At 46.7% G+C, this 26853-nt stretch overlaps 2 protein-coding genes across 2 annotated transcripts in view; one reads left to right on the plus strand and one right to left on the minus strand.

The window, feature by feature from the left end:
* Positions 1–10776, plus strand: part of LOC138762879 (M1-specific T cell receptor beta chain-like) — a 31712-nt gene extending 20936 nt beyond the window's left edge. Inside the window, exons 5-6 of the mRNA XM_069936397.1 lie at positions 841–899; positions 10543–10776. Of these exons, the coding sequence (XP_069792498.1) occupies positions 841–899; positions 10543–10575 (92 nt within the window). The 3' untranslated portion in view covers positions 10576–10776. The remainder of the gene's footprint in view (positions 1–840; positions 900–10542) is intronic.
* Positions 10777–17054: 6278 nt separating this feature from the next.
* Positions 17055–25106, minus strand: LOC138762880 (Ig heavy chain Mem5-like). Its single transcript, XM_069936399.1, has 6 exons — positions 24704–25106; positions 23254–23586; positions 22379–22699; positions 20136–20225; positions 18195–18238; positions 17055–17522 (listed from the first exon to the last, which is right to left on the minus strand). Exons 1-6 carry the CDS (start codon positions 24756–24758, stop codon positions 17460–17462), a joined length of 906 nt encoding a protein of 301 aa, XP_069792500.1. The 5' UTR covers positions 24759–25106; the 3' UTR covers positions 17055–17459.
* Positions 25107–26853: the final 1747 nt, after the last annotated feature.

Genomic DNA, 26853 nt, shown 5'->3' on the forward strand with positions numbered 1-26853 from the left:
AAATCCTTCCTGCAATGAGGTGACCAGAAATGAACACAATCCTCCGTGTAGACTGATTTGTAGAGTTGCAACTTGACCTCTCAACTCCAGAACTCAAGCCCCCATTTAATGAAGCCCAACATCCCATAGGCCTTCTTAACTATCCTGTCAACCAATGCGGCGACCTTGAGAGATGTATATAGATTTGGACCCCGAGGTTCCTCTGTTCTTCCACCTTGAACTCACCCTTCAGGTTAGAACTTCCAAAATGTATCACCTCACACATATCCAGATTGAACTCCATCTGCCATCTTTCTGCCCAACTCTGTAACCTATGAAAATCTCAAACCATTATTCATCAATACTTCACATCTAATCACAGGCGAACCCCCCCCCCCACATCCAGAACATCTATGGGGAACGCTGCCATCAGAGAGCAGCTGCAATCGTCCAGGATCCACACCATGCTCTGTTCTCGCTGTCGCCATCAGGAAAGAGGTATTGGTGCCCCAAGACTCGTACCCACCAGGTTCAGGAATCGCTGCCACCCCTCAACCATCAGACTTCTTGACCACAAACTCAATCAGGGACACATTTATTTGTGCACTTTATTGATTTATTTTCCTGTCTGTATTTCACAGTCAGTTCGCTTACATTTCTTTATTTGTTTGCATGTATACATTGTGCACAGCTTTTTCGCGCCCTGCCAATAAGTGGTAATTCTGCTGTGCCCACAAGAAAAAGAATCTCAGGGTTATATGTAATGTCATGTTTGAAGCCCAACAATAAATCTGAAATCTATCCGCCAACTGGCGGGCAGTCTTGTTGAAAAGGCTAACTTTCAGATATTTTCTCAATCAGACAACTCGGAATCAGGTAACCAAAGAATCAAGGCCAGACGCAAGTCTACGGAGAACGAGGTAAGCATGAATATAGATGGTACTTTGTTTATTTTAATACAGGTACACGATCCTTTATCTGGAACCATTGGGGACAATGTGTATCGAATTTTGGATTTTTCCATATTTCGGAAAGCCCACCCGAATTGTGCTGCCATACCCACCCCCACCCCCTTCCAGTCACCTGGCCTTCTCCCCCAACCGCCGGTTCCTCAGCTGTCTCCCCAAAACCGTGGTCCCTCAGCCACCCGGCTGCCTCCCCCAACCACGATCGCTTGGCCACCCGACAATCTCCCACGACCGTAGTCCCTCAGCTGCCTGGATGCCTCCCCCGACCACCGGTCCCTTGGCCGCCTAGTAGTCTCCCCCAACCGGCAGTCCCTTGGCTGCCCAGCAGTCTCACCCAACCGCCGGTCCCTCAGCTGCCCGGCTGTCTCCACCAACTGCGCTCCCTCGGCCACCAGGCCGCCTCCCCCGACCACCGGTGCCTTGGCCGCCTAGTAGTCTCCCCCAACCGGCAGTCCCTTGGCTGCCCAGCAGTCTCACCCAACCGCTGGTCCCTCAGCTGCCCGGCTGTCTCCACCAACCACGCTCCCTCGGCCACCCGGCCGCCTCCCCCGACTGCCCAGCAGTCTCCCCCGGCCATCTCCTCCAACCATCCAGCAGTCTCCCATGGCCACCTCCCTTGACCTCCAGTCCCTCGGCCGCTCCCCTGACCGCTGGTCCCCACTTGCCAGATTTTGGACCTTTCTGGATTTTAGATATCCGGATAAAGGATCATGTACCTTACATCCTAATTTCAAAGAGTCATCTTCCAAGGTGTGAGCTATGATATTTTGAATTTCCTTGTAACCATATAACAATTTACAGTACAGAAATAGGCCATATCAGACCTTCTAGGCCACACCAATTTATGTTAAACTCCACTAGTTCCACCTAAGCCTTACCATAACCGTCCAACCCCCTCACATCCATGCACTCATCCAACCTTCTCTTAAATGACAGAATTATCCCTGCCACAACTATCTCTTCCAGAAGGTCATTCCACTCACCCACCACTCTCTGAGTGAAGAAGCATCCTCATATTATTCCTAAAGTTTTTCCCCCTAACCCTTAACTTATGACCCCTCATTCCAATCTTCCCTACCCTCAGGGGAAAGAGCCTATTCACTTCATAATTTTAAATACCTCCATCAAATTCTCTCTCAATTTTCTAAGCTCCAATAAATAAAGACCCAGTCTACTCAATCTTCCCCGTATCCAAGATACTGCAATCTATGCAAAATTTTAATAAACCTTCTTTGCACTCTCTCTACCTTATTGATATCCTTCCTATAATATGATGACCAGAACTGCACACAATATTCCAAACTTGGCCTCACCAAAGCTTTGAACAGTCTCAACATCACCTCCCAGCTCCTATATTCTATGCTATGATTTATAAAGGCCAGCATACCCAAAGCCTTCTTCGCCACCCTATCTATATGGGAATCCACCTTCAAGGAACGCTGAACCATTATTCCAAGATCCCTCTGTTCCTCAGCTTTCCTCAACTCCCTCCCCTTCACTGCATACATCATAATTTTGTTATTCCTCCCAAAATGAGGCACCTCACACTTATCTATATAAAACTCTATCTGCCACCTTTCGATCCCTTTAATCCAGGAAATCACACTCTGTGGCTGTTACTTTATGTAGCTTTAATCCATTGAAAAAACAGATAAACATTTTGCATAGTTTTGTATTAAAACTTTCATAATGATGAATAACAAAGGTTTTAATGTATAATGATACTAGCTTAAAGAAATACACAAACTTTAAAGAGATACATAAAAAGGTATTTAAAGGGATGTGAAAAATTTCTCATGCTCACGCTTCTTTCACATCTAATTGAATAATGAGCAAGTCATTAGTCTGGGTGAATATTACATCATAGTCACTATGGTAACACTACAAATGACAGTTCTCATAAAGAGAAAGGCACAAAATTAATTAAGAGTTTAAAAAAAACACAAGGTTTTAACCTTTACATGAACAATCCAGGAAACCAGTTACCATTCAGGAGGGGAAGGGCTTGTCCAAGAATGGTGGGGACATGGGCAAGAAAGGGTGAGTGGCCTCCTTCTTTTCCAATTGGGAAGCTGGCTGGGGGGTCACGTAACATTTATGAAATTCTTCGTTACAGCAATTAAATGTCAGACTTCGATTCAGCTGCCAGATAACATTCAAGCCATTCACGGTTCGCATTCGCCGATTCGGGAGACTGTGTAGGTCTTGGAGGAGATGGGGAAAGTGCTGGATCTGGAGGGGTTTCAGCGGTCGGGGAGGGTTGGTGGCTGTCTAGGTTTACAGAGGTGGCATTAACTACCACCCAGGCCTCTAGGCTGAGCTTTAGTAAGACTCCCCATGACCTTGCCCCCCTGCCCCACCCTTTATTGAATAGAATAAAGTGACGTTGTTACAGTAAATAACATATCATTGAATTGTGTACAATGTACTACATGTATAAGCAAGAAATTTAATTGCAGCAACAATATTTTCGCGAAATGTTTTCATGTAATCATGTTCTGATTGGTATTGTCAAGTAATCAAGCAGAGTCTTCACCTGAAAACAGTTTCAGTTAAAACAGAATGCCTTACCTGTGCTTGGAGAATACCACAGCCAACTTCTTCTGATCTTTCTTGATAAAACAGGGACTAACTAAAGTAATGTTTCTGTTTACCATCTGTTATGAGTGAGGAAACAGGATTGGTAGGTCTCAAAGGCAAGTTTGGACACACAGTTTTGATGGAGAAGGATTTTATTTATAGACGGAAAGGCAGCACACAGACAGACAAACACACACACACACACACACACACACACACACACACACACACACACACACACACACACACACACACACACACACACACACACACACACACACACACACACACACACACACACACACACAGAGTTTACAGCCAACCGTGGGAAAGTAATAGCAGACAACTAATAATGAATGTGGGGAAAATAGCATTGGAACAAAATACACATACACACAATGAACTGGTACATACAATGATCAAGGAAAAGTCACTCCGATGCCCTCGACTCAGTGCAGGCACGGCTCGATGCTACAAGGAGCACTCATTACATGCTCCCAACCCTTTTAACAGTGCGCATCTTGCCAACAGTTTCTCCACCACCCTTCCACATTTCTTGGCCTGGAGTGAAGCAGGGTAGTCCAAAACTGGCAAACAGAGAGAGAACAAAGAACACATGCCACCTTTATAGAGCTGAAGGGTCCACCCCAGGCCATTAGCAGGGTTAAGTGGCTCAGCGCCAGGAAGCTTAATCCAATTACAACAGCCAGTGGCCCAAGGCCAAGTACAAGCAGGCTGGAGAGTCCAATCCAGGTTATTTACATGGATCCAACAGCGATGTGTCCACTAATGGGTGGGCCAGAACCAAACTTTGATTGACAGTTGGTGTGTCCTCCAACTAGGTTGGGAGCAGTGCTGTCATATGACCACCACAATCCTTCCCAATACACTGTCCTATTTTATAGATGTCACAATATGGGCTTGGCTCCCCATTTTGAACCTGTGTCACCCATGTTAACGCCAACTCATGATGTCATAAGGTCATCATGGTGAACACAATCTCATGGCTGCAGTACAAAGTCCTCAAAGCATTACTTCTAAATGTTCATATGTTTGGGGCCTAAATTAGAAAATAAAATAGTATTTGTAATATTCGTAAGGGCAGACAATCCCTCTTGTAGGGCCAATGGCCGTCGAGCGCGGAAAGGGCAACCTTGCATCGTTCACTTCAACAGAACTTCCCCCTCCCCCCAACCTGTCTTGAGCTCACCATGCCGCTGGATCCAGGAGGGGATGTCGAGAGGGTGGGTCTGGACCTCTGCAACCCCCCGACTCACCTAAAATCCACTCACACACCCGCTGTTCCTTTCTGAGGAGTGGGGTGGGGGTGGTATCAAACCCCCACAAACTGACTGAAAGGAACCATCACCATTCTATGGGAAGGATCGCTAGATGTGAAAAGAATATCTGCAGAAGTACTGAAATATCATCCAAAATACTCACGTGCACACTCAATTAAACCATTTTGTTTTGTTCTCAGCAGCCCCCTCCCTTCTGGGGCCCAAGGCTTAAGCCTAACTCAGCCTAATGGTTAATTCCCCCACTGGGGCATGGAAGGGTGTTGGGCTGGACAATGCACTGAGGCGTGTGCAGGCCATTCTGATGATTTGGGCTGGTGTGTGCAGGAGCGCTGGAGGTGAATTCCCAAGTAAATTTATTTCCCATAAATATTCAACATATACAATACAATAAAACCATGAAACAATGTCTTCACACAATGAAAAATAAACAAGAAAAATGTCTCATCTACTTTTACACACTGGTTCAAGTCGTTTTGTCTTCTTATCTGCTGATCTGTTCTATTGCTGAGGCGAACAATGAGGGGGATAGTGGACATCCCTGAATAGTTGACCTACTTAATTTAAATTGATTCGATACATATCCATTTACTGCTACCTTCGCCAACAGTCCATTATATAATGCTTTAATCCAATTTATATATATTTTCTGGTAGATTGAACTTCTGTAATACTTTAAATAAGTAGTTCCACTCTACTCTGTCAAAGGCTTTTTCTGCGTCTAAAACAACAGCCACTGTTGGTTTTTTATTTCTTTGAACTGCATGAATTAGATTAATAAGTTGACAGATATTATCTGCTGTTCGTCTTTTCTTAATAAATCCAGTTTGATCTTGTTTTACTATTTTTGGTACACAATCGGCCAATCTGTTTGCTAATAATTTCGCTGTTATCTTATAATCTGAGTAAAGTAGAGATATTGGTCTATATGTTGCTGGTGTTCATGGATCTTTCCCCGTCTTTGGTATTACTGTAATTATTGCTGTCTTACATGAATCTGGCAAGTTTTGTGTTTCTTCTATCTGGTTCATTACTTCCAGGAGAGAAGGAATTAATAACTCTTTAAATGTTTTGTAGAATTCTATTGGAAATCCATCCTCTCCTGACATTTTATTGTTTGGTAGCTTTTTAAATATATCCTGTACTTCCTCTACTTCAAATGGTTTTATTAGTTTGTTTTGTTCCTCTTCCTGCAATTTCAGCAGTTTAATTTTAGCTAAAAATTCCTCTATTTTATCATCTTTCCCCTCGTTCTCAGTTTGGTATAATTGTTCATAAAATTCCTTAAAGTTCTCAATAATCTCCATTGGATTATATGTAATTTGTTTGTCCTTTTCCCTTGATGCCAATACAGTTCTTTTAGCTTGTTCTGATTTAAGTTGCCAGACTAATATTTTATGTGTTTTTTTCTCCCAGTTCATAATACTTTTGTTTTATTTTCATTATGATCTTCTCCACCTTGTACATTTGTAATGTTTCGTATTTTATTTTTTTGTCCGCCAATTCTCTCTTTTTCGTTATATCATCCCTTTTTACTAGTTCCTTTTCTGTACTTACTATCTCCCTTTCCAACTGCTCTATTTCCCGATTGTAGTCCTTTTTCATCTTAGTTACATAACTTATTATCTGCCCTCTAATGAAGGCTTTCATTGCATCCCATAATATAAATTTGTCTTTTACTGATTCCGCGTTTATTTCAAAATATGTTTTAATCTGGCATTCAATAAACTCTCTAAATTCCTGCCTTTTAAGTAGCATGGAGTTTAACCTCCATCTATATGTTCTTGGTGGGAGACCTCCAGTTCTATTGCTAATAACAGGGGTGAATGATCAGATAGTAATTTAGCTTTATACTCTGTTTTCCTAACTCTCCCTTGAATATGGCCTGACAACAAAAACATATCAATCCTTGAGTATGTTTTGTGCCTACTCGAATAATATGAGTATTCCTTCTCTCTTGGGTGCTGCCTCCTCCATATATCCATAAGTTTCATTTCCTGTATTGATTTAACCATAAATTTGGCTACTTTATTCTTTTTGTTCGTCTTTTGTCCAGTTTTATCCAACATTGGATCCAAATTAAGGTTAAAATCCCCTCCTATCAATATATTTCCTTGTGTATCTACAATCTTCAAAAAAATATCTTGCATAAACTTTTGATCCTCCTCATTAGGTACATATATATTGAGCAAATTCCAAAATTCTGAATATATCTGACACTTTATCATTACATACCTCCCTGCCGGATCTATCATTTCCTCCTCTATTTTGATTGGTACATATTTGTTAACTAATATAGCTACACCTCTAACTTTTAAATTATATGATGCTGCCTCTACCCAGTCTCTCTTTAATTTGTTATGTTCCGCTTCAGTTAGATGCGTTTCCTGCACAAATGCTATATCTATTTTTTCTTTCTTCAGTAAATTTAATAGCCTCTTCCTTTTAATTTGGTTATGTATTCCATTAATGTTTATAGTCATATAGTTCAACGTGGCCATCTCATATCTTGCTTAGACCTCTTTTCCGCTTTCTCACCACCACCATCCCCCTTTCCCTCATTTTCATCTCTCAGTTTTCCCTTTTTAAACTCAATGTACGACAACACATTTAAAACATAAAATACTCCAACAATTCCCACACCCAATAATACCTTAACTCCAAATGCTTCCCCCTCTCTGAGTTTCCCCTTATCCCTTGCTGGGCAACCACAATTCTCCTTTCCATTTGGATCGTGATCCTGTTTGTGTCAACTGATTTCACAGTGACAGTTATTCTCTCCCCCCAAGCCCCCCCAGAAAACATTTTTTTCCCACATCTCACAAAGCTCTCTATTTTTTCCCCTTACTTCCTTTCTTCCCTTCTCTTTCCCTTCTTTAGTTCTTTACATATACATTGTTTTTACATTTTTATATATACTTTATCGTCATTCTTCATTCTTGTTACATCTCTTCCTCTCTCCTTCTGTCCTGCAAATGTTCTGCGAATTCTTGCACTTCCTCCAGATCTGAGAACAGTCTGTTTTTCTCCCTGGGTATAAATATTTTAATCACAGCTGGATGTCTTAACATGAATTTATAACCTTTTTTCCATAGCATCGATTTTGCTGTATTAAACTCCTTCCTCTTCTTTAAGAGTTCAAAACGTATGTCTGGGTAAAAAAATATTTTTTGACTCTTGTATTCCAATGGTTTATTGTCTTCTCTAACTTTATTCCTTGCCCGTTCCAATATATTTTCTCTTGTCGTGTATCTCAAAAATTGTTACTAAGATGGATCTTGGTTTTTGATGTGCCTGTGGTTTCGGAGCTAATGCTCTGTGAGCCCTTTCTATTTCCATTCCTTCCTGCATTTCTGTCGTTCCCAGGACCTTCGGGATCCATCCTTTTATAAATTCCTTCACGTCTGGGCCTTCTTCACCCTCCTTCAGACCCACTATTTTTAATGTTGTTTCACCTACTATAATTTTCCAACATATCAATTTTCTGAGATAACACCTTGTGTCTCTTTAATTTTTTTTATAACTTTCTTCCAATTTTCCTCTTAAGTCATTTACTTCCATTTCTACAGCCGTTTCCCACTCTTCCACATTCTCTACTCTTTCCCCTATTTCTGTCATTATCAGTTCTAACCTTTTCATTTTATCTTCTGTTCTTTTCATTTTTATTTTAATTGGACTAAATTCTAATGACAACCATTTAATGCTCTCATTTGTTCTTGAAAAAAAGCTTTATCTATATATTCTGTCCATCTGTTTTACCTTCTATTTCTCTGTGAAGATCTTGGTCTTCATCCTCTTCTTCTGTGTCTGTAACTGTGTTTGTGCCTTCTTCTTCTCTTCTTTGTATCTGTGTCTCTTCTGTTTTTCCTGATGAACTGTTTATATCTCTTTGTTGGGCCTCGTCTTGCTGGGCCTCCTGCCGTTGATCCTCTTGTCGGTCACCCTGCCATCTTTCTCCCTCATCTGTTTCCTTGCGCCCTCCTCTGCTGCCTTCCTCATCCTCCAGCTGAGCTCCCTGGTGTCGGGTGTCCCTCAGCTGGTTGTGTTGTGGCTGCCCGCTCCTCTGCTGAGCCCCCCTCCTGTCAGTGTTTTCTTTTTCCTTTGATTGCGCACTTTTGTTTGGCTCCGAGAGCCATTTTTGAAGTTCACCAATCGGAGGGTCATGACTCCGCAGGGCAGGCAGTAACCTTGGGAAATGGTCACTCCTCGCCACCACAGCTCCCTGTTCCTTCGTGCAGGTAAGGCCTTCTTCTTTCTTCTCGGGTGACTTTTCTTTTTTTTTTCAGTTGATTTTACTTTCTCCTTCTTGGGTGCCATTTTCTTTCTCTTCTTTGCAACTTTATCTATTTCTTATATTTTATATTTGTTGAGCTTTGTCTTTTCCTAACTTTTTTCCTTTATTTCCGGAGAGGGCTGGTTTTACCTGATTGGCCACTACTCCATCACGTGACTCCCCTCAACAATAAAAGAATCTTGAGAATGTAACAAAGATCTGGATGGTTGGAGAAGAACATAGGGAGTGGTTGCACAAGTCGCACAAGATGTGTTTGTAGGTGTTCAATGCAATCACTCTTTCTCCTTGTTCATTTGATTCCGAATTAGCTTGTACTCTATATTCCCATTCATTTGGTCCATTTTTGCAGCGTTGGATGGCGTAGCTGGAGTGTGAGGTGTTACCCGTCCCATCCCCTCGCCGACAGGTCTACCCGTGGTCTCAAGCACTGACAGACTGAGACCATTCGCAAATTGGAGGAACAACCATCTGGGTATCCGCCAACTGGATGGCATTAACCTTGTCTTCCCCGTTTCCTGTTAACCCGCACCCCATCATCATCATCCCCCACCCCCCATCTCCCTTCCTCCAGATCTGTCCCGAAAATTGATCTTTTTTTAACTTAAATGTAAGTTTTATATTTAAATTTTTTTTAGACTTACAGCATGGTAACAGGCCATTTCAGCTTGTGAATCTGTGCACCCACTTCACACACAATTAACCCACACCCCCGATACATTTTGAAGGGTGGGAGGAAACCTGAGTCCCCAGGGAAAATCCATGCAGTCACGGGGTGAACGTACAAACTCCTTACAGACAGTGTGGGGTTCAACCCCGGTCCCAATACTTGGCACTGTAAAAGCGTTGAGCAAACTGCTACACCAACCATGCGGCATTCTCTCTCTCTCTCTCTTTCTCTGTCTGTCTCTTTTCATAGAGCCAAAATCAATTCACACCTCTCCTCTTATCTTATCCAATTAACACCTTTTGTTGGTCTGGACCCCTTTCCCTCTTATTCTTCCCCCTTTCTCTCCCCAGCCTTTATTCAAGTGTCTGTAAAAACACAGTACTGGAGAAACTCAGCAGATCAAATAGAGCACTTGCTCTATAGCAAGGACCAGTGTTTCGGGCTTCAGATGATCTGACATACTTTGATGAAGGGCACAAGCCTGAAACGTTGGTTTCTTTGCTACATAAAGGACACTGTTTGACCTGCTGAGTTTCTCCAGCCTCATGTTTTTACTCCAACCATGGTGTCTGCAGACTTTACTCCTTTATTTGGATGCCCGTCTGCTTTTTGCTTATACTTTGAAGAAGGAGTCAGTCTTTACCTCCTACGGACACTGGAAGACTGGCTGAGTCCTCCCAGCATTTACTGTTTACTACAATCGCAGCATCCGCAGACTTTTGTGTTTCACACCATTCTCATGTCGTTTACTCACAGATTTACGCTCAACTGGCGATCAACACCCTCTGATATGGAAAGGCAGTGTGATGACCGTTCTCCAATGCGAACGTCGAAAGGTTCCGATCTCGTCAGCCAAAGTCTCCCTCAGAGCTTCCTCAATGCCAGACCTTGATCGATGGTAATGAGGACCAAGCGTTACCCCCTGCCTCCATACTGTTCACCCTGTTTAAAGTTCACCCCATATCCCAATGACTGCTTCAATAAATTATATTTTGAGATAAAGTATGGGTTTTTTTTGGTCATGCCTCGGACAAGAGGGCACAACTTCAGGAATGAAGGGCGACCGCTTAGAATGGAGACATGGAGGAATTTCTTCAGCCAGATGGTAGTAAATCTTTGGAATTCACAGGCGGGTGTGGAGGCCGGGTCTTCGGGTGTATTTAAGGCAGAGATTGATAGATCTTGATTAGCCAGGGCGTCAAAGGTTACATTGGACAATTTTTGTCAAAATGCGAATGCAGAAAATGAATTTTCAATGACACAGTATAGAAAAGAGAGAAGATGAGTGTAGTGTCTGTGGTTCATTGCCCATTCACAAGTCTTTTGTACAGTTGGGAGCTCGTCTTCAGGCTCCTGTACCTCCTTCCTGATGGTGGCAATGTGAAGAGGGCCTGGCCTGCATGGTGGGGGGTCCTTGAGGATAGAGGCTGCTTTCTTGAGACACTGCCTCTTGTAGACATCCTGGATGGAGTGAAGACTGATGCCATGATGGCGCTGGCTGAGTTGAGAAGTCTCTGTGGAATTTTCCCACCCTGTGCACTGACTGACACCCCTGCACCAGAGAGTGATGCGACTGGTCAGAACGCTCTCTGCGGTGCCCAGGTAGAAATCTGCGAGAGTCTTTGGTGACATGCCGGGTCTCCTCAAACTTCTCATGTAGCCCAGCCACTGGCAATTCTTCTTTGTGATTGCCTTGACGCGGAGGCCCCAGGAGTGATCATCCAGGATGATGACACCCAGGTCCTTGACCCTCTCCACTGCTGACCCCAAGATGAGGACTGATGCCACAGAACGGTGTTAGAAGTAAACTGCTCATCCAAGATATTCATGAAACAACATTTATTTATTGTATATATGAACACATCAGGTCATCAGCCAGTCCACCAGGATGTAGATGGAGTAGATCTAGCCATCTATGTTCTGGTGGACCGGCTGGAAGACGTGGGGCTGCAGCATCCAAGGAGGGCCGGACAGGAGAAGAGGCGGTGTGAACTACTCGGGCCTCCTCCGGGCCTAGTGCTGAGCCTAGCTGTTGGTGTCCGTTCGCATCTCTTCCTCCTGGCTTGCATTAGCAGCCGCGCTTGCAGTCCGGGCCACTGAAAGGAGAGCGTCTCGGAGCCGGGGAGCGGGACGAGGGCAGGAAGAAGTCGGACCAGGATTCGGTTACGGATGGAGTTCCCTCCTCCTGGGGTGGGTCCAAACCACCTGCTGCCTTGCGGGCTTTGCCTCTTCAGGCTAAGGCTAGGAGAAAGTGACTCTGACGTGGGACCCAGTGGGAGGCACCTGTCCTCGGCTCGCCCAGCCATCAGTATCTGGAAAAGGGCCCCAGCTCTGGGCAAATACCACATGTCAGTCTGGCAGCAGGGGCTGGCGGCCATGACAGAGCCCAGGAAACAGTTTCCCCAGCGGTCTGCAGCAGCAAACCCGGTGGGCGAAGGGTCCGTAAGGGGAAACAGGCAGCGAGCGCGGTCTTGGAACAGACTACTTTGGGGCAATCCCGCATCACTCTGGCTGCCGTGCCTCGCACTCTGCCAGGCTCAGTGACGTGGGACCCAGTGGGAGGCACCTGTCCTGGCAAGCACTCACCTCCAAGTCCTTGCCCACGGTGCCTAAAGCTCCATGGAAAACAGCTCTTCTGCGAGGACAGAAGAGCTACAAGGCACCGCGTTCATCTTCGCTCGCGAAGGGATGGGCCATGATGATGATATGAACACTTGTCCTGCACGTGTGTTATGTCTGGTTGTGTGTCTGCGTGTTTTGCACCAAGGACCGGAGAACTTGTACAATCAAATGGCAATAAACTTGAAACCTTGAGCGTGTGACGTGCAGGGAGGATTTGTGCTTGAAGACAGTGGCCCAGAACAGTCACAACCGTCACATTCCCCATATTTCTGACGAACTGGCCCCTTTGTGGAGCTAAATCAATTGCTGGCTCTTCCAGGAAACTGAGCTCAGCAGTGGGTGGACCGATGGAAACTGCACTGAAATAGAACAAAGTAATTTCTTGTTGCGGGACGGATGTGTGATGTTTGATCATTGAACGAAATTCAATGCTTCGCATTTCATTCTGTGATCTAAAAATACACGCAGTTCAGAAGCCAAAATACTACAATGAATGGTTACTGTCGAAGGTTGGCTATCATTTTCCAGAATTCTATAGATTGTAGAATAAATCCTGAAAAAATGGGGGGGGGGGGGGGTGCGAAATCTGATGCCACCACTGTAACAGCTTTTAAGGTGGGGTTGGGAGAAAAAAAAAGAAATGAGAGAAGAAATGAAAGAGCAGAGAGAGAAGGGGAGAGAAAGAGAGAACAGAGAGAGATTCCGTGTGTGTGTGTGTGAGCCTGTGTATCTGTGAATGTGTATCTGTGAATGTGTCTGTGTGAGTGTGTGTGTCTGTGTGTTTGAGTGTGAGTTTGTGAATGTGTGAGTGTGTGCGCGTGTGTCTGTGTGAGTGAGTGTGTGTCTGTGAATGTGTGTCTGTGTGAGCGTGTGTGTGTGTCTGCGTGTCTGTGAATGTATGTCCGTGTGAGTCTGTGTGACTGTGAATGTGTTTCTGTGAGTATCTGTGAGTGCGTGTCTGTGTGTCTGTGAATGTGTGTCTGTGTGAGCATGTGTGTGAGTCTGCGTGTCTGTGAGTGCGTGTCTGTGTGAGCGTGTGTGTGAGTCTGCGTGTCTGTGAATGTGTGTGTGAGTGTGAGTCTGTCTGTGAATGTGTGTCTCTGTAAATGTGTGTGAGTCTGCGTGTCTGTGAATGTGTGTCAATGAGTGAGTGTGTGTCTGTGAATATGTGTCTGTGTGAGTGTGTGTGAGTCTGTGAATGTGTCTCTGTGTTAGTGTGTGTCTGTGAGTGAGTCTGTGTGTCTGTGAGTGTGGGTGTGAGTCTGTGTCTGTGAATGTATGTCTGTGTGAGTGTGTGTGTGAGAGTCTGTGAATGTGTCTCTGTGTTAGTGTGTGTCTGTGAGTGAGTGTGTGAGTCTGTGAATGTGTGGCTGTGTGTGAGTATGTGTGTATGAATGTGAGTCTGTCTGTGAATGTGTCTGTATGAGTGTGTGTGTGAGTGTGTGTGTGTCTGTGAGTGTGTGCGTGCATCTGTGTGTGTGAGTGTGTGTCTGTGAGTGTGAGTCTTGTGTCTGAATGTGTGTCTGTGTTTGAGTGTGTGTCTCTGTGAATGTGTGTCTGTGTGAGTGTGTGTGTGTCTGTGAGTGAGTGTGTTTGTCTGTGAGTGTGTGCATGCATCTGTGTGTGTGAGTGTGAGTCTGTGTGTCTGTGAATGTCTGTCTGTGAGTGTGTGTGTCTTGTGTCTGTAAATGTGTGTCTGTGTGTTTGAGTGTGTGTGTCTGTGTGTGAGTGTGAGTCTGTGAATGTGTGTGTCTGTGAGTGTGTGTGTGTGTGTGAGAGAGAGAGAGAAAAAACAGGACACTAAACCACAGATTAGTGGGGAAAACAACAGAGGCTACAATGAGGGACGAGAAAGCATGACATTTAAAAACATCAGAATCTTGCAAGATTTAAATCACCTCCCATCCTTCTTCGCTCCAAAGAGAAAAGTACCAGCTCTGCTAATTTTGCCTCGTAAGATGAATTTTCCATCCAGGTGACATCCTGGCGAATCGCGAATCTCCTCTGCGCCCTCTCCACATCCTTTCGATAATGAGGTGACCAGAACTTCAGATACCAGAGTGGGATCAGGCGGATCAATAATTGCAATGAAGTGGGCGGGGGGCAGCTTATGGCATTTGAATTTTATGTTTCTCCAACTTCCTACATGATACGACGAATCTGAAATGATCTTTCCGTTCGGTTTGAAGTGGTCTACCATCATCCCTAATTTTTCATGGTTCAGGAACCTTTTGAAGAAGAAATTGTTGTCCAGTGTATTCGTGACCAGGGTCTCCAAATGAGATGTGTTGACAGAGATTTCCTCTTCATTGGAAGCAGTAGGGTCAAATACTTACACCGTGAGAAGGGGATTTGTTTGCCTGAGACACGTTGCCAGTGGCAAATGTTCCGGGGTGGGGGTGGGGGAGGTGGGGTGGGGGTGGGGGCGGGGAAAGAGTCTGGTTTATCGCCGATCCCCCAAACACTTCTCGATTTAAAAAAAAATATTTGCAATACGGTATTGACATAATTGAGACCCGTGCCGCCCAATTGCACCCAATTAACCTACAACCCAGTACGTTTTGGGTTATCCCGAAAACCCACGCAGATGCAGGGAGAAGGTATAAACTCCTCACAGACAGGGCTGGATTCAAACCCGGGTCCCCGGCGCTGTGAAGAGCATCGCCCAAACCCTATTCATCTCTGCTCCCCTTGAGCCAAGGTTCCTGCAGGCAGCGTGAACTTCGACCATGGGCTCGAGGGAGTTAAGTTTCCTTCTTTAATAATAAAAGTTCACGAAAACGACACCACATCGGATTTTAAGGTTACAGTTATCCTGACCTGAGCTGCCATTTGCCCGAGACCGATATTTCTCAACCTGCAGCCAATGGGGTTGATAACGGAGATGCCGAAAGGCAAATAATTATTGATATTTGCGCCCATCTCTGAAAAGGGATCCTTGGCTTCCTCTTCAGAAGGTCACAGTCAGCGCGGATCCTCACTGACAATCAAGGATGTGCCCTTCGCCCACTGCTCTGCACCCCTGGCTGAGTGGGGCCAGGCGCAGTTCAAAGGCCCATCTCCAAATTCGCCGATGACACCACGGTCGACGGTAGAATCACAGTCGGTACTGAAGAAGCGTGCAGGTTGACTGACACCGCATCCGCAACCTAGGTGAAATGAAGGGCCTGATTGTGGACTTCAGGAGGGGGAAACGAAGAGGACACGAACCAGTCCTCGTGGTGGGGTCAGCAGTGCAAAGGGTTATTTAAGAGAGAGTTAGATTTAGTACTTGTGACTAGGGGGATCAGGGGGTATGGAGAGAGAGCTGGAACAGGGTACTGAGTGGATGATCAGCCATGATCAAAATGAATGGCGGTGTAGGCTTGAAGGGCTAAATGGCCTACTCCTGCACCTATTTTCTATGTTTCTAAGTTAAGAACGTCAAATTCCCGGGTGTCAACATCCCCGAAAGTCCCTCCTGTGGGGTTGGGGGGGGGGGGTGGGGTGCAGTCATGAAGAGGGTTCACCAATGGCTATACCTGGTGAGTTTGAGGAGACTTGCAAATTTCTACTGATATGCTGTGGAGGCATTTCATCAGGTTGCATCACTGTGTGGTCCGGAGGCGCGAATGCACAGGATGGGAAGAGACTACAGAGAGTTGTGAACTCGGCCATCATGGGCATCAGTCTTCGCTCCATCGAGGACATCTACAAGAGGCGGTGTCTTAAGAAAGCAGCCTCTCTCCTCGAGGACCCCCCACCCACCACCACCCAGTCCACGCTCACTTCACGCCTCTACCATCAGGAAGAAGATAAACACCCAGCGGCCCAGAAACAGCTTCTTCCCCTCCGCCGTCAGATTCCTGAATGAACAATGAACCCCAGGCCTCACTTTCTGTTCCTTTTGCACCAATTGAAGTATTTAAAAAAAAATGTAATTTATAGGAATACTTGTACCTGTGACGCTGCCACAAATCAACGAATCTTGACTGAAAATTCTGACTTTGCTCTATCGATGAGACTATTCGAGACATTGGTGAGGCCAAGTTGGGAATACTGTGTGCAATTTTGGCCCCCAAATTATAGGAAGGATATCAATAAGGTTGAGAGGGTGCAGAGAAGATTTACTAAAATGATGCCTGGATTGCAGTATCCAAAGAAAGATTGAGTAGACTGGGTCTTTATTCATTGGAGCGTAGAAGGTTGAGGGGGGTTTGATCGAGGCATCTAAAAATTATGAGGGGGATAGATAGAGAAGATGTGAATAGGTTCTTCCCCTTGAGGGTAGGGGAGATTGGAACGAGGGGTCATGAGCTAAGGGCTAAAGGTTTGGAAATAACATGAGAGGGGGCCTCTTCACTCAGAGAGGGTGGCTGAGTGGAATAACCTTCCGGAAGAGGTGGTTGCAGCAAGGTCAATTTCTGTCATTTAAGAGAAGGTTGGATGAGTGCATGGATGTGAGGGGATTGGAGGATTATGGGCAGGGAGTAGGTAGGTGGGACTATAGGAGATCACTTAAATTGGTGCGGACCAGAGGGGCCGAGATGGCCTGTTTCCGTACTGTTATATGGTTATAAACACCGAATTAAAAAAAAACGTAGACCAAACCATCAAAGTCTGTGGACACCGTGGTTGAAGTAAAAACACAACGCTGGAGAAACTCAGCAGGTCCAACAGGGTCTTTTATGTAGCAAAGATAAAGATTACAGAACCGACATTTCGGCCTTGAGCCCTTCAACAAAGTGTATTTTGTTAACCAAAAAAAAAACATAAAATGAGGTTGAAATTTGTAGATAAAAATTATATAGTCTTGTTCCGTTATAATATGATATATTTAAATTACATAAAGTCAAAATGTTACTGTTGAAGAAAGCTTCAGGAAAAAAATTCAAATATTTGCGAAGTCTGGAAGAAGTGCCTGGTCTTCGTTATTGAACATCCCAGCAGCAGTGGGAGTAATAACCGGTTCACTGTTGTATGGGTTTATATGCACTTCCAGCCCGGGGTGTCACAGAGGAGGGTTCGGCAGTCCCCGGGTTAATTATTTTCTCCAACGAGGCACAAAACAATCAGGCAGGCAAAGAGGAGGAGCCAGCAAAGTGGAGAGAGGTGTAAATACTTGGGGCGTCGGACTGCAGGGGACATCAAACATGTAAAAGGCATCACAAACTATGTCCGACTCTTATCGAGCCACAGAGTTTTACAAGAATTCTCCCCGTGTCTGCCTGGCTCCAGTTTCATCCCACCCTTCAAAGAAGTACCGGGAGGGGGGGGGGGTCGTCAATTGGGCGTAATGGAGCAGTACGGGCTCGTGGGGCCGAAAGGACTTGTGCCTTCTAAATCTTAAATCAGGATCGAGGCAGCGCCGACCTTCCTCTGCTCGACTTATTCTCAACGTACTCCCGCTGATTGAAGCCAATAGAACGGCCGCAGCAGCACAGAAGACAGGCCCTTCTAGTCAGTGCTGAACTATTTTTCGCATCCGCTCCCCTCCCCATCCATAGACCTCTCCATGTTTTCAATGCTGAAGTTGAGCCCGCATTCACTGGCTCAATTCGTTCTCTGCGTGAAGTTCCCCAAATGTACCCACCCCCCCTAAATATTTCCCCTTTCACCCTTAACCTTGTCCTCTAGCCCAACCTCAGTGGGAAAAAAAGCCGACCTATATTTACTCATAGACCCATCATCGTTTTGTATACATTAAACATGGATTTCATTTCATAAATCCATGCTGACTTCATTTTATATCCGACCCCAAACACCTTATCCGCGAATAACATAACGGGTTCATTTATAGTGCTTACCTGAGCTGCCCTGTCATGGCCCATATCCTTTTGACGACTGGCCCCTAGATATAAGAGCACGAATTGAAGACATTAGTTGGTCCTACCAATAATAATAATTAGTAGGTCATTAGATTCCCAAAATCACCACTCACACATTATAGTAATGTTCCATGTCAATAGTTTCCAACAATTTTACTCTAACCGATGGTCTATTGGCTATACCTCATGAGGAGATTGGGTCTGTCACCAAACGCATATTCCTCCAGGTGGGGAGCATTCTGAACGGTTGCATCACTGTCTGGTGCCAGTGCCCAGGGCAGGAAAAGACTACAAAGAGTTGAGAACCCAGCCAGCTCTATCACGGGCACCAGTCTTCGCTCCATCGAGGACACCTAAAAGAGGCGGTGTCTCAAGAAAGCAGCCTCTATCCTCAAGGATCCCCCCCCCCACACCCCCGACACCACCCAGGCCCTCTTCACATCACCACCTTACACCCCGGTACCTTCTTTCAGGATTTCTGCGTTTTTACCCATCAGATTTGTTAACCACAGACACCAGCTATTTTTTCTCCTTATTTTTTAAAACATGATTTAAACCTGTCTCAAATAACGAATTTCGTGACACATGTTCATGACAATAAAATTTGATTCTGGTTTCTCAAATGCTTTCCCCAATGCCAATTAATCTCTAATTACTTTACACTTCAGCAGAAGCCACATTTCCACCTATACCCTTCAATCCAAGATTGACCAGCAAGGGCTTTTCTCTATAGAGTGACGAAGAGTGAAGATTGCCTTAAAAGTGGTGCATAAGAAAGGCCTTGATAGGGTGGGCAGCCAGTATCTGTTCCCCCAGCGTGACAACAGCAAAGAGCCGGAAGAGATCTGTTTAGGTGAGTGCATGGACCTTTAGGGGAGATGTCAGACGACATAAACAGGATGCAGAGTTGGGCAGAAAAGTTGAAGATGGAGTTCACTCCGGATAAGTGTGAGGTGATACATTTTGGAAGGTCATACCAGAAGGCTGAGTGTGGAGGAACAGAGGAACCCCACATCTCTCAAGGTGGCCACTCAGGTTGATCGGACAGTTAAGAAGGCCTATGGGACATTGGGCTTCATTAGTCAGGGGATTGAGTTCAAGAGTTGAGAGGTCATGTTGCAGCTCGGCAAATCTCTGGTGAGACCCCACTTGGAGTAATGCGTTCAGATTGGAAAATAACTCTTGTGAGGCAAGACTATCAGAGCTGGGACTTTTTAGAGCATAGAAGGACGAGAGGAGGCTTAATAGAGGTCTATAAGATTCTGAGAGACATGGACAAGGTGGACAGCCAGCGTCTTTTTCCCAGAGCGGAATAGCAAACACCAGAGGACGTGTACAAAGTGAAGGGATGGAAGTTTAAGGGAGACATTGGGGTGTATTTTTTAAAACAGAGAGTTTGGGGGCCTGGAATGCATTGCCAGGGGTAGTGGTGGACGCTGGAACATTAGGGGCATTTCAGAGACTCTTGAGACAAGTGGATGAAAGAATATAGAGGGTTACTAAGGGCCTAGCATTTTTTATAGTAGGAATATACAGATTGGTACGACATCGAGGTCTGAAGGGCCTGAACTGAGTTCTATCTATTTAGGTGAGGAGATGAGATGTCAGATGTTTTTTTCGAATACAGGCGCCGACGGTGGTGGTTATAGCTGATACAATAGGGGGCATTTAACAGTCTCTCGGAGGAGCACATGGATGCAAGAAAAATAGAGGGCTATGAGCATGGGGTTGGGAAGGGTTAGATTGTCGCGGACGAGGTCTACAAAGGTCGGGCCGAAAGGGCTGTAAATTTCCCCTGTCGTCGAACACGATCCGCAAAACTCCCATTTCGCCTCCTCGGGTGCAGTCGGTAGCCTGGAGAATGGGGCCTCGACAACGGCTCGCCGTTCATGCAAGACGAAAGTGACCCTCCTGCCTCACCTGTTCGGCAGCTCTTATGGACCAGGACAGCACTGAGGACGAGCAAGCAAGCGAGGATCCCCGAGGTGCATGCCACTGCAGGACACCAGTCTGGAGAAACATAGAAATCCATGAGACCGTGAACTTGCTTCTGGGATGCCTGTTTGACTGGTATTAAGAATAATTGACGAGGACGGGGACTATTTCTAAACAGTCGAGTGCTGCAGGCCAGGAGTACATGGTTGGAGCACATACAACCCTGAGATTCCCTTTCCCGGGGGCGCGTTGGAATTACTATGAATTGGTAGCGCGTCAACCAACTGACCGCGCCCTACAGAGAACAAAAATCTATAAAGTGCAGAAACAAATGAGTCCCTGATTGAGTCTGTCCGACGGTGGAGGGGCAGCAGCTGGTCCCTGAACCTGGTGGGTGCGAGTCTTGGGGCACCGACACCTCTTTCCTGACGGCAGCAGTGAGAACAGAGCTGGGTGGATCCTTGCTCTCCGATGTTCTCGATGGTGGGGAGGGTTTTTCTGTTATTGTCCTGGGGTTTAGGCTCATGGAATATTGGTGCCCCCCCACCCACCCAATACCAGACCCGGTCAGAACGATACCATCCGTGGGAATGCGTTATCACAAAAGCATGGCAACGTTTTAACCGAACAAAGAACAGAAGCAACGTTTTCTGCTCGCCTGGCGGGTTCTTTTCAATGAACGTCTCAATCGGTTCCTTTCGTATCTTTTCTTCCTATCCCGGTTTCCCCCTCCCAATATCTGCTGGCGAGAGAAAGCTCAGAACCCGAATGGCGCTTAAACATCACTGGGTCTAAATCCTGCAAACCTCCTTCCAACAGCGCATCTTTCCCAGCGGCCGATCGTTTGTCATTCTGCACCCCACTCCCGCGATGACAGAAAGGTCTGCCCGGGGTTCCGTCGGGGCTCTCTCCAACCGGGATAGCATTGGCAGCGAAATCCCCAGATTCTGCTAGATCTCTCCCTATCTCTCCGCCTTCTTTCTTCCAGCTGTCCTCCGCCCCCCTTCTCTCTCCATTCACAGAGCCGCCACCCTCCCCCCGTTTTCTCGTACTCTCCCTCCCTTATCCACCTATATTTTGCGACCGTGCTCCTCCCCTCCCCGTCCCTCGCTCCCTCCCCACCAGCCTGTCTACATTTTGTTCACACCCTGATGAACGGCTCAAGCCCAAAACGTTGGTTTTGCATCGTTACCTTTATAACCATATAACAATTTATAGCACGGAAACAGGCCATCTCGGCCCTTCAAGTCCGCGCGGATATACGTGAAACTTCAACTAGTTCCACCTACCCACGCCCATGCCCATAACCCTCCAACCCCCTCACATCCATGCACTCATCCAACCTCCTCTTAAATGACAGAATTGACCCTGCCCCAACCACTCATTCCACTCAGCCACCGCTCTCTGAGTGAAGAAGCTTCCTCTTATATTCCTCCTAAAGTTTTGCCCCCTAATCCTTAACTTATGACCCCTTTTTCCAATCTCCCGCACCCTCAGGGGAAAGAGCCTATTCACATCTACTCTATTTATTCCCTTCATAATTTTAAATACCTCTATCAAATCCCCCCTCAACCTTTTATGCTTCAACGAATAAAAACCCAGTCTACCTCTGTATTCAAGATACTGCAATCCAAGCAACATTTTAGTAAATCTTCTCTGCACCCTCTCCACCTTATTTATATCCTTCCTATAATTTGGGGACCAGAACTGCACACAATACTCCAAATTTGGCCTCACCAAAGCCTTAAACAGTCTCAACATCACCTCCCAGCTCCTATATTCTATGCTATGATTTATTAAGGCCAGCATACCCAAAGCCTTCTTCACCACCCAATCTACATGGGAATCCACCTTCAAGGACCGCTGAACCGTTATTCCAAGATCCCTCTGTTCCTCAGCATTCGTCAACACCCTCCCCTTCACTGCATACGTCCTAATTTGGTTATTCTTCCCAAAATGAGGCACCTCACACTTGTCTACATTAAACTCCATCTGCCACTTTTCCAAACAGTCCAAATCCTTCTGCAGTCCACGAAAACCCTCCTCACTATTCACAACTCCCCCTATTTTTGTATCGTCTCATATGAAGTGCCCGGTTTGACCTGCTGAGTTTCCACACACACACACTACATCGACCTAAAGAGGTTCAGTCACAATTTATTGAAGGGCGTTTTGGATCGGAGACATTTCGAACACAGCGGAAGCTTATCCTCAGCACAGCCCCTCACCTTGGTGTGTCTCAGCGACGCGTCGAGTCACATTCTCGGATCGCTGCTTGCCGGAGCCTCCGAACTGGGCAATACATGTGCACACTCCGCCGTTCCTCCAGGTTTCCAGGGGCACCAGCACTTGGCTTCTAACGGTGTATTTCTCGTCCGAGTCCACCGTGCTGGAATCGCTCGGACCTTTGGTCATCTGCCCCGAGATGTTCCAGTAAATAACCATCTGGGTCGAGGTCAGGCCGCTGACCTGACACACCAAGGGAACAGACCCGTTCGTCTCAGACGGCGGGGCGAACACCAACAGGCTGGTCATGTTGGAAGAGCTGTCTGAACAGAAGAAGAGGAGGAGGCCATTCGCCCCGTCGGCTCATCCCCACCTCCCTGCCTTTTCCCCATATGTAAAAATCTAGATATGTTTTAAATATATTTACGGAGGTCGCCTTCATTGGGCAGTGACTTCCACATGTAAGGGGCGAGCTGATGACAATCAGCTGGTGACCCAACTCCCCGCGCCTGACAGCCACCCTCCCAGCTGACCCTGCCCCCCTCCCCGACCTGCGCAGGCCTACAGGGCGGGGATTCACTTCTGGATTCACCCCCTCCCCACCCTCTGGGAAAAGCAGTTCCTCCTCGAATTTGTCGAGGCTTTCGCGCGGTTGTGGGCGCAGCGCCCGCGGTTGGATCCCCATGTCCTGAGCGGGGAGGGGGGGGGGGTCCCGGTTTCTCCCATCCCCGATCAAAAGTGGTGATGTAGGTGAATCGGATGCAATTTGGGGAGAAAGGGTCTGTGGCCGTGCTGCATGTCTGAAAAAAGACCTATGTTGAGAGATAGGGACATCTTCACCGATTTGCGTATTATGCGACCGCTCGCCTTCTCTTACCTCCAACCAAAAGCGTGGAGCCTTTCCCAAGCGCTGGACCGAATCCCAGTGCTTTGCAGAAGTAGGTACCCGAGTCCTCCGTCTGGGCGTCTCGGATTTCCAGAATCAACATGTGATCGCTGGAGCCTTTGGTGCAATTTATCCTCCAACCCGGCTGATGACAGACCCCGGTCTCGATGGGAGCCAGGGCTTCGTTCACACGCTGTTTGAACCAGAGACCCGAGCTCGCTAATACCACGCGATCCTCTGAGATGCAGGTCAGTTTAACCGTCTGACCCACATCAGCGGTCACCACATCCAGACCGGCGGAACCAAACGGTGCGGGCACGGGATCTGAAAAGTACATGGAAATTATTTATTTAGAGAGATCGCACGAACTGCGACTGACAGACGTGGCCTCTATTAAGAAATGGCCTCACCATTGTAGCTTGTACTCGTCTAAGATATCTGTAACCCCACACCCCGAGAAAGATCAGAATTACAACTTCTGGTCACGAAATTCGTCGTTCTGCGGCGGTATCGCCCTGCAAATATTGCTGTGAATTTATATTTCAAAACTAAATAAACAGGGCAAGAAAGTTGGAGAGAGTGTCTGGAGTTCATTGTCCGATGGCGGAGGGGTTGAAGCTGCCCTTGGGCCGCTGAGTGTTCCAGCAGTGCGAAGAGGGCATGGCCTGGGTGGTGGTGGTGGGTGGGTGGGGTGGGGGGCTCGGGAGTCCATGAGGGTCGAGGCTGCTTTCTTGAGACATCGCCCCTTGTAGATGTCCTAGAAGGAGTGAGGACTGGCCGAGTTCGCAAGTCTCTGTGGAATTTTCCGGGCCTGGGCATTGACACCCTCCACACCAGACACTGATGTAACCCAGTCAGAATGCTCCCTCCAGTAGAAATTTTCGAGAGTGTCTTGTAGTCTTGTATCGACTTACGGGCGGGGCTGAGGGGGTCGTGTTGCGGCGAGGCAGGCGTTAATTATCCGTCCTTAAACGGGCTCTTTAAACGAAGGATTCTCCCCACATGCTGTTATGATCCTGTTGCCTCAGACGCACATCTCCAAAAAAATCTCAGGAGAAACCGGTAGATTTAGGATCAAAAGTAACAGGAAAGTCTGCAGACTTGGAGAAAAAAAAACACGAGGCTGCAGAAACTCAGCAGGTCAAACAGTGTCCTTCATGTAGCAAAGATAAAGATACAGAACCAACGTTTCGGGCTTGAGCCCTTCGTCCTGAAACGTTGATAATGTACCTTTATATTTTCCGGATAAAATTCACCTGCTGAGTTTCTCCCGCGCCCGGTTTTTTTTTCTAGATTATGAATGAGGTTTATTTAATTAACTGGTTATTATTTCTCCGTTTACATGGGGAGCTCAATCCGGACCACCCGTCTCGGCTCCTCGTTTGATCACCGAGCTTAAGCGCGATTATTTCGGATCTAAAAGTTCCCAAACCCGACTCACCGCTCGCCCGGAGCATTTGGACAGTGAAGACGAGAGACAAAGCCGCGACCGACATCGAGGTCTCGGGTTCTCGGTCTCCGGCGGGAGGAGGGGGAGTGATCGGCCGAATTCAGCCCCGGCGGCGAGTCTCCGAGGCGGGGCCGCTGGAACCCACGCCTTTGTGCGGGTTACGACATATTCTCCACCCTCCCCAGGTGAGGATGTCAGGGAGACACGGGATCAGATGCGGGCAAGTCCACCCCTCACCACTATTCGGGGCCCCCAAGCAGGGGTCGTCCGCTGTTCCCCTTTGTTGTCTCCTCGACATCGGACATATACTGGGAGATCGCTTCATTGGGCATCCCTGCTCGGTCTTCCGCGATAAAGACCTTCTCAACTATCCTCTCAATCGACGCAACAATCTTGAGAGATCTGTGGATTTGGACCCCCCCCCCCCCATACCACCACCAAAGTCCCTTTGCCCCAAGCCTTAACCGTGTATTCTGCCTTCCGAAATGCATCACCTCACACTTATCCGGATTGAACTCCACATTGCCCCTCTTCCGCCCAACTCTCCATCCTGTCTAAACCCTGTTGTCACCTTCAGCACGACACTTCCGACCATCGTATCAACAACTACTGGCCCACCCCTCTTCGCCCAGGGTTCACAAAGAGTAGGGGTCCCAGAACAGATCCCCGGTGGAACTCCACTGACCCCCAAGCAGAATACTTCTCTTCCAAGCCAATTGGGAATCCAGGGTTCTGGATCTTATGACTTTCTGAACGAATGTATCATTGTGGGGGGGGGGGGGGGGGGGGAACTCTTGTCTTATAGGCCACACCTACAGCCCAACTTTTGAGGGCTTGCAAAATCTTTGAGGACCCCCTTCCACCCCGCACATGGCATCTTTCAGCTGTTCCCTAGGGGGAAGGGATCCAGGACCACCAGGATGAGGAACAACTTCTTCCCACAGGCAGTGAGAAGCTGATCGACCTGATCATATCAGACTCTACTGTTACTTACATAGAAAATAGGTGTAGGAGGAGGCCATTTGGCCCTTCAAGCCTACACTGCCATTCATTTTGATCATGGCTGAGTACCCTGTTCCAGCTCTCTCTCCATACCCCCTGATTCCCCCTAGTCACAAGTACTAAATCTAACTCTCTCTTAAATATAGCTATGGAACTGGCCTCAATCACTTCCTGTGGCAGAGAATTCCATAAATTCACCACCCTCTGAGTGAAAAAATTCTTCCTCATCTCTGTCCTAAAGGACTTCCCCTTTATCCTTAAACTGTGACCCCTGGTTCTAGACTTGCTCAACATTGGGAACAATCTTCCTGCATCTAGCCTGTCAAATCCCTTAAGAATTTTGAACGTTTCTATTAAATCTCCTCTTAATCATCGAAACTCCAGCGAGTACAAGCCCAGTCGTTCTAGCCTTTCTTCATATGCAAGTCCCGCCATCCCTGGTATCAATCTGGTCAACCTTTTCTGCACTCTCTTCATGGCAATGATGTCCTTCCTCAGATAAGGAGACCAAAACTGAACACAATACTCCTGGTGAGGTCTCACCAAGGCCCTATACAACTGCATCAATACCTCTCTGCTCCTGTACCCGAATCCTCTTGATATGAATGCCAACATACCATTCGTCTTTTTTACTGCTTGCTGCACCTGCCTGCCCACTGTTAATGACTGATGACACCCAGGTCTCTTTGCATCTCCCCTTTTCCTAATTGGACACCATTAAGATAGTACTCAGGCCTCCCATTCTTTCCCCAAAGTGGATAACCACACACTTATCCACATTATATTACATCTGCCATGCATTTGCCCATTCACCCAACCTGTCCAAGTCACCCTGCACACTCTTAACAGCCTCTACACAGCTCAATGCCACCCAGCTTCGTGTCATCTGCAAACTTGGAAGTGCTGTTTTCTATTTCCTCATCTAAATCATTAATATATATCATAAATAACTGGGGTCCCAGCACTGAGCCTTGTGGTCTTTGGCTTGGCTTCGCGGATGAAGATTTATGGAGGGGTAATGTCCACATCAGCTGCAGGCTCGTTTGTGGCTGACAAGTCCGATGCGGGACAGGCAGACACGGTTGCAGCGGTTGCAGGGGAAAATTGGTTGGTTGGGGTTGGGTGTTGGGTTTTTCCTC

Source organism: Narcine bancroftii, chromosome 5, assembly GCF_036971445.1.
Source record: "Narcine bancroftii isolate sNarBan1 chromosome 5, sNarBan1.hap1, whole genome shotgun sequence".
Taxonomy (NCBI): Eukaryota; Metazoa; Chordata; class Chondrichthyes; order Torpediniformes; family Narcinidae; genus Narcine; species Narcine bancroftii.

Excerpts from the sequence above, each read along its gene's own strand:
- LOC138762880 (XM_069936399.1), bottom strand. The coding sequence starts at position 24,758 with ATGTCGGTCGCGGCTTTGTCTCTCGTCTTCACTGTCCAAATGCTCCGG. Across the intron at positions 22,700-23,253 it reads CTCCACGCTTTTGGTTGGAG|ACAGCTCTTCCAACATGACC; the intron begins GTAAGAGAAGGC and ends TCTTCTGTTCAG. Across the intron at positions 17,523-18,194 it reads GCCATGACAGGGCAGCTCAG|TCCGACGCCCCAAGTATTTA; the intron begins GTAAGCACTATA and ends TGTCCCCTGCAG.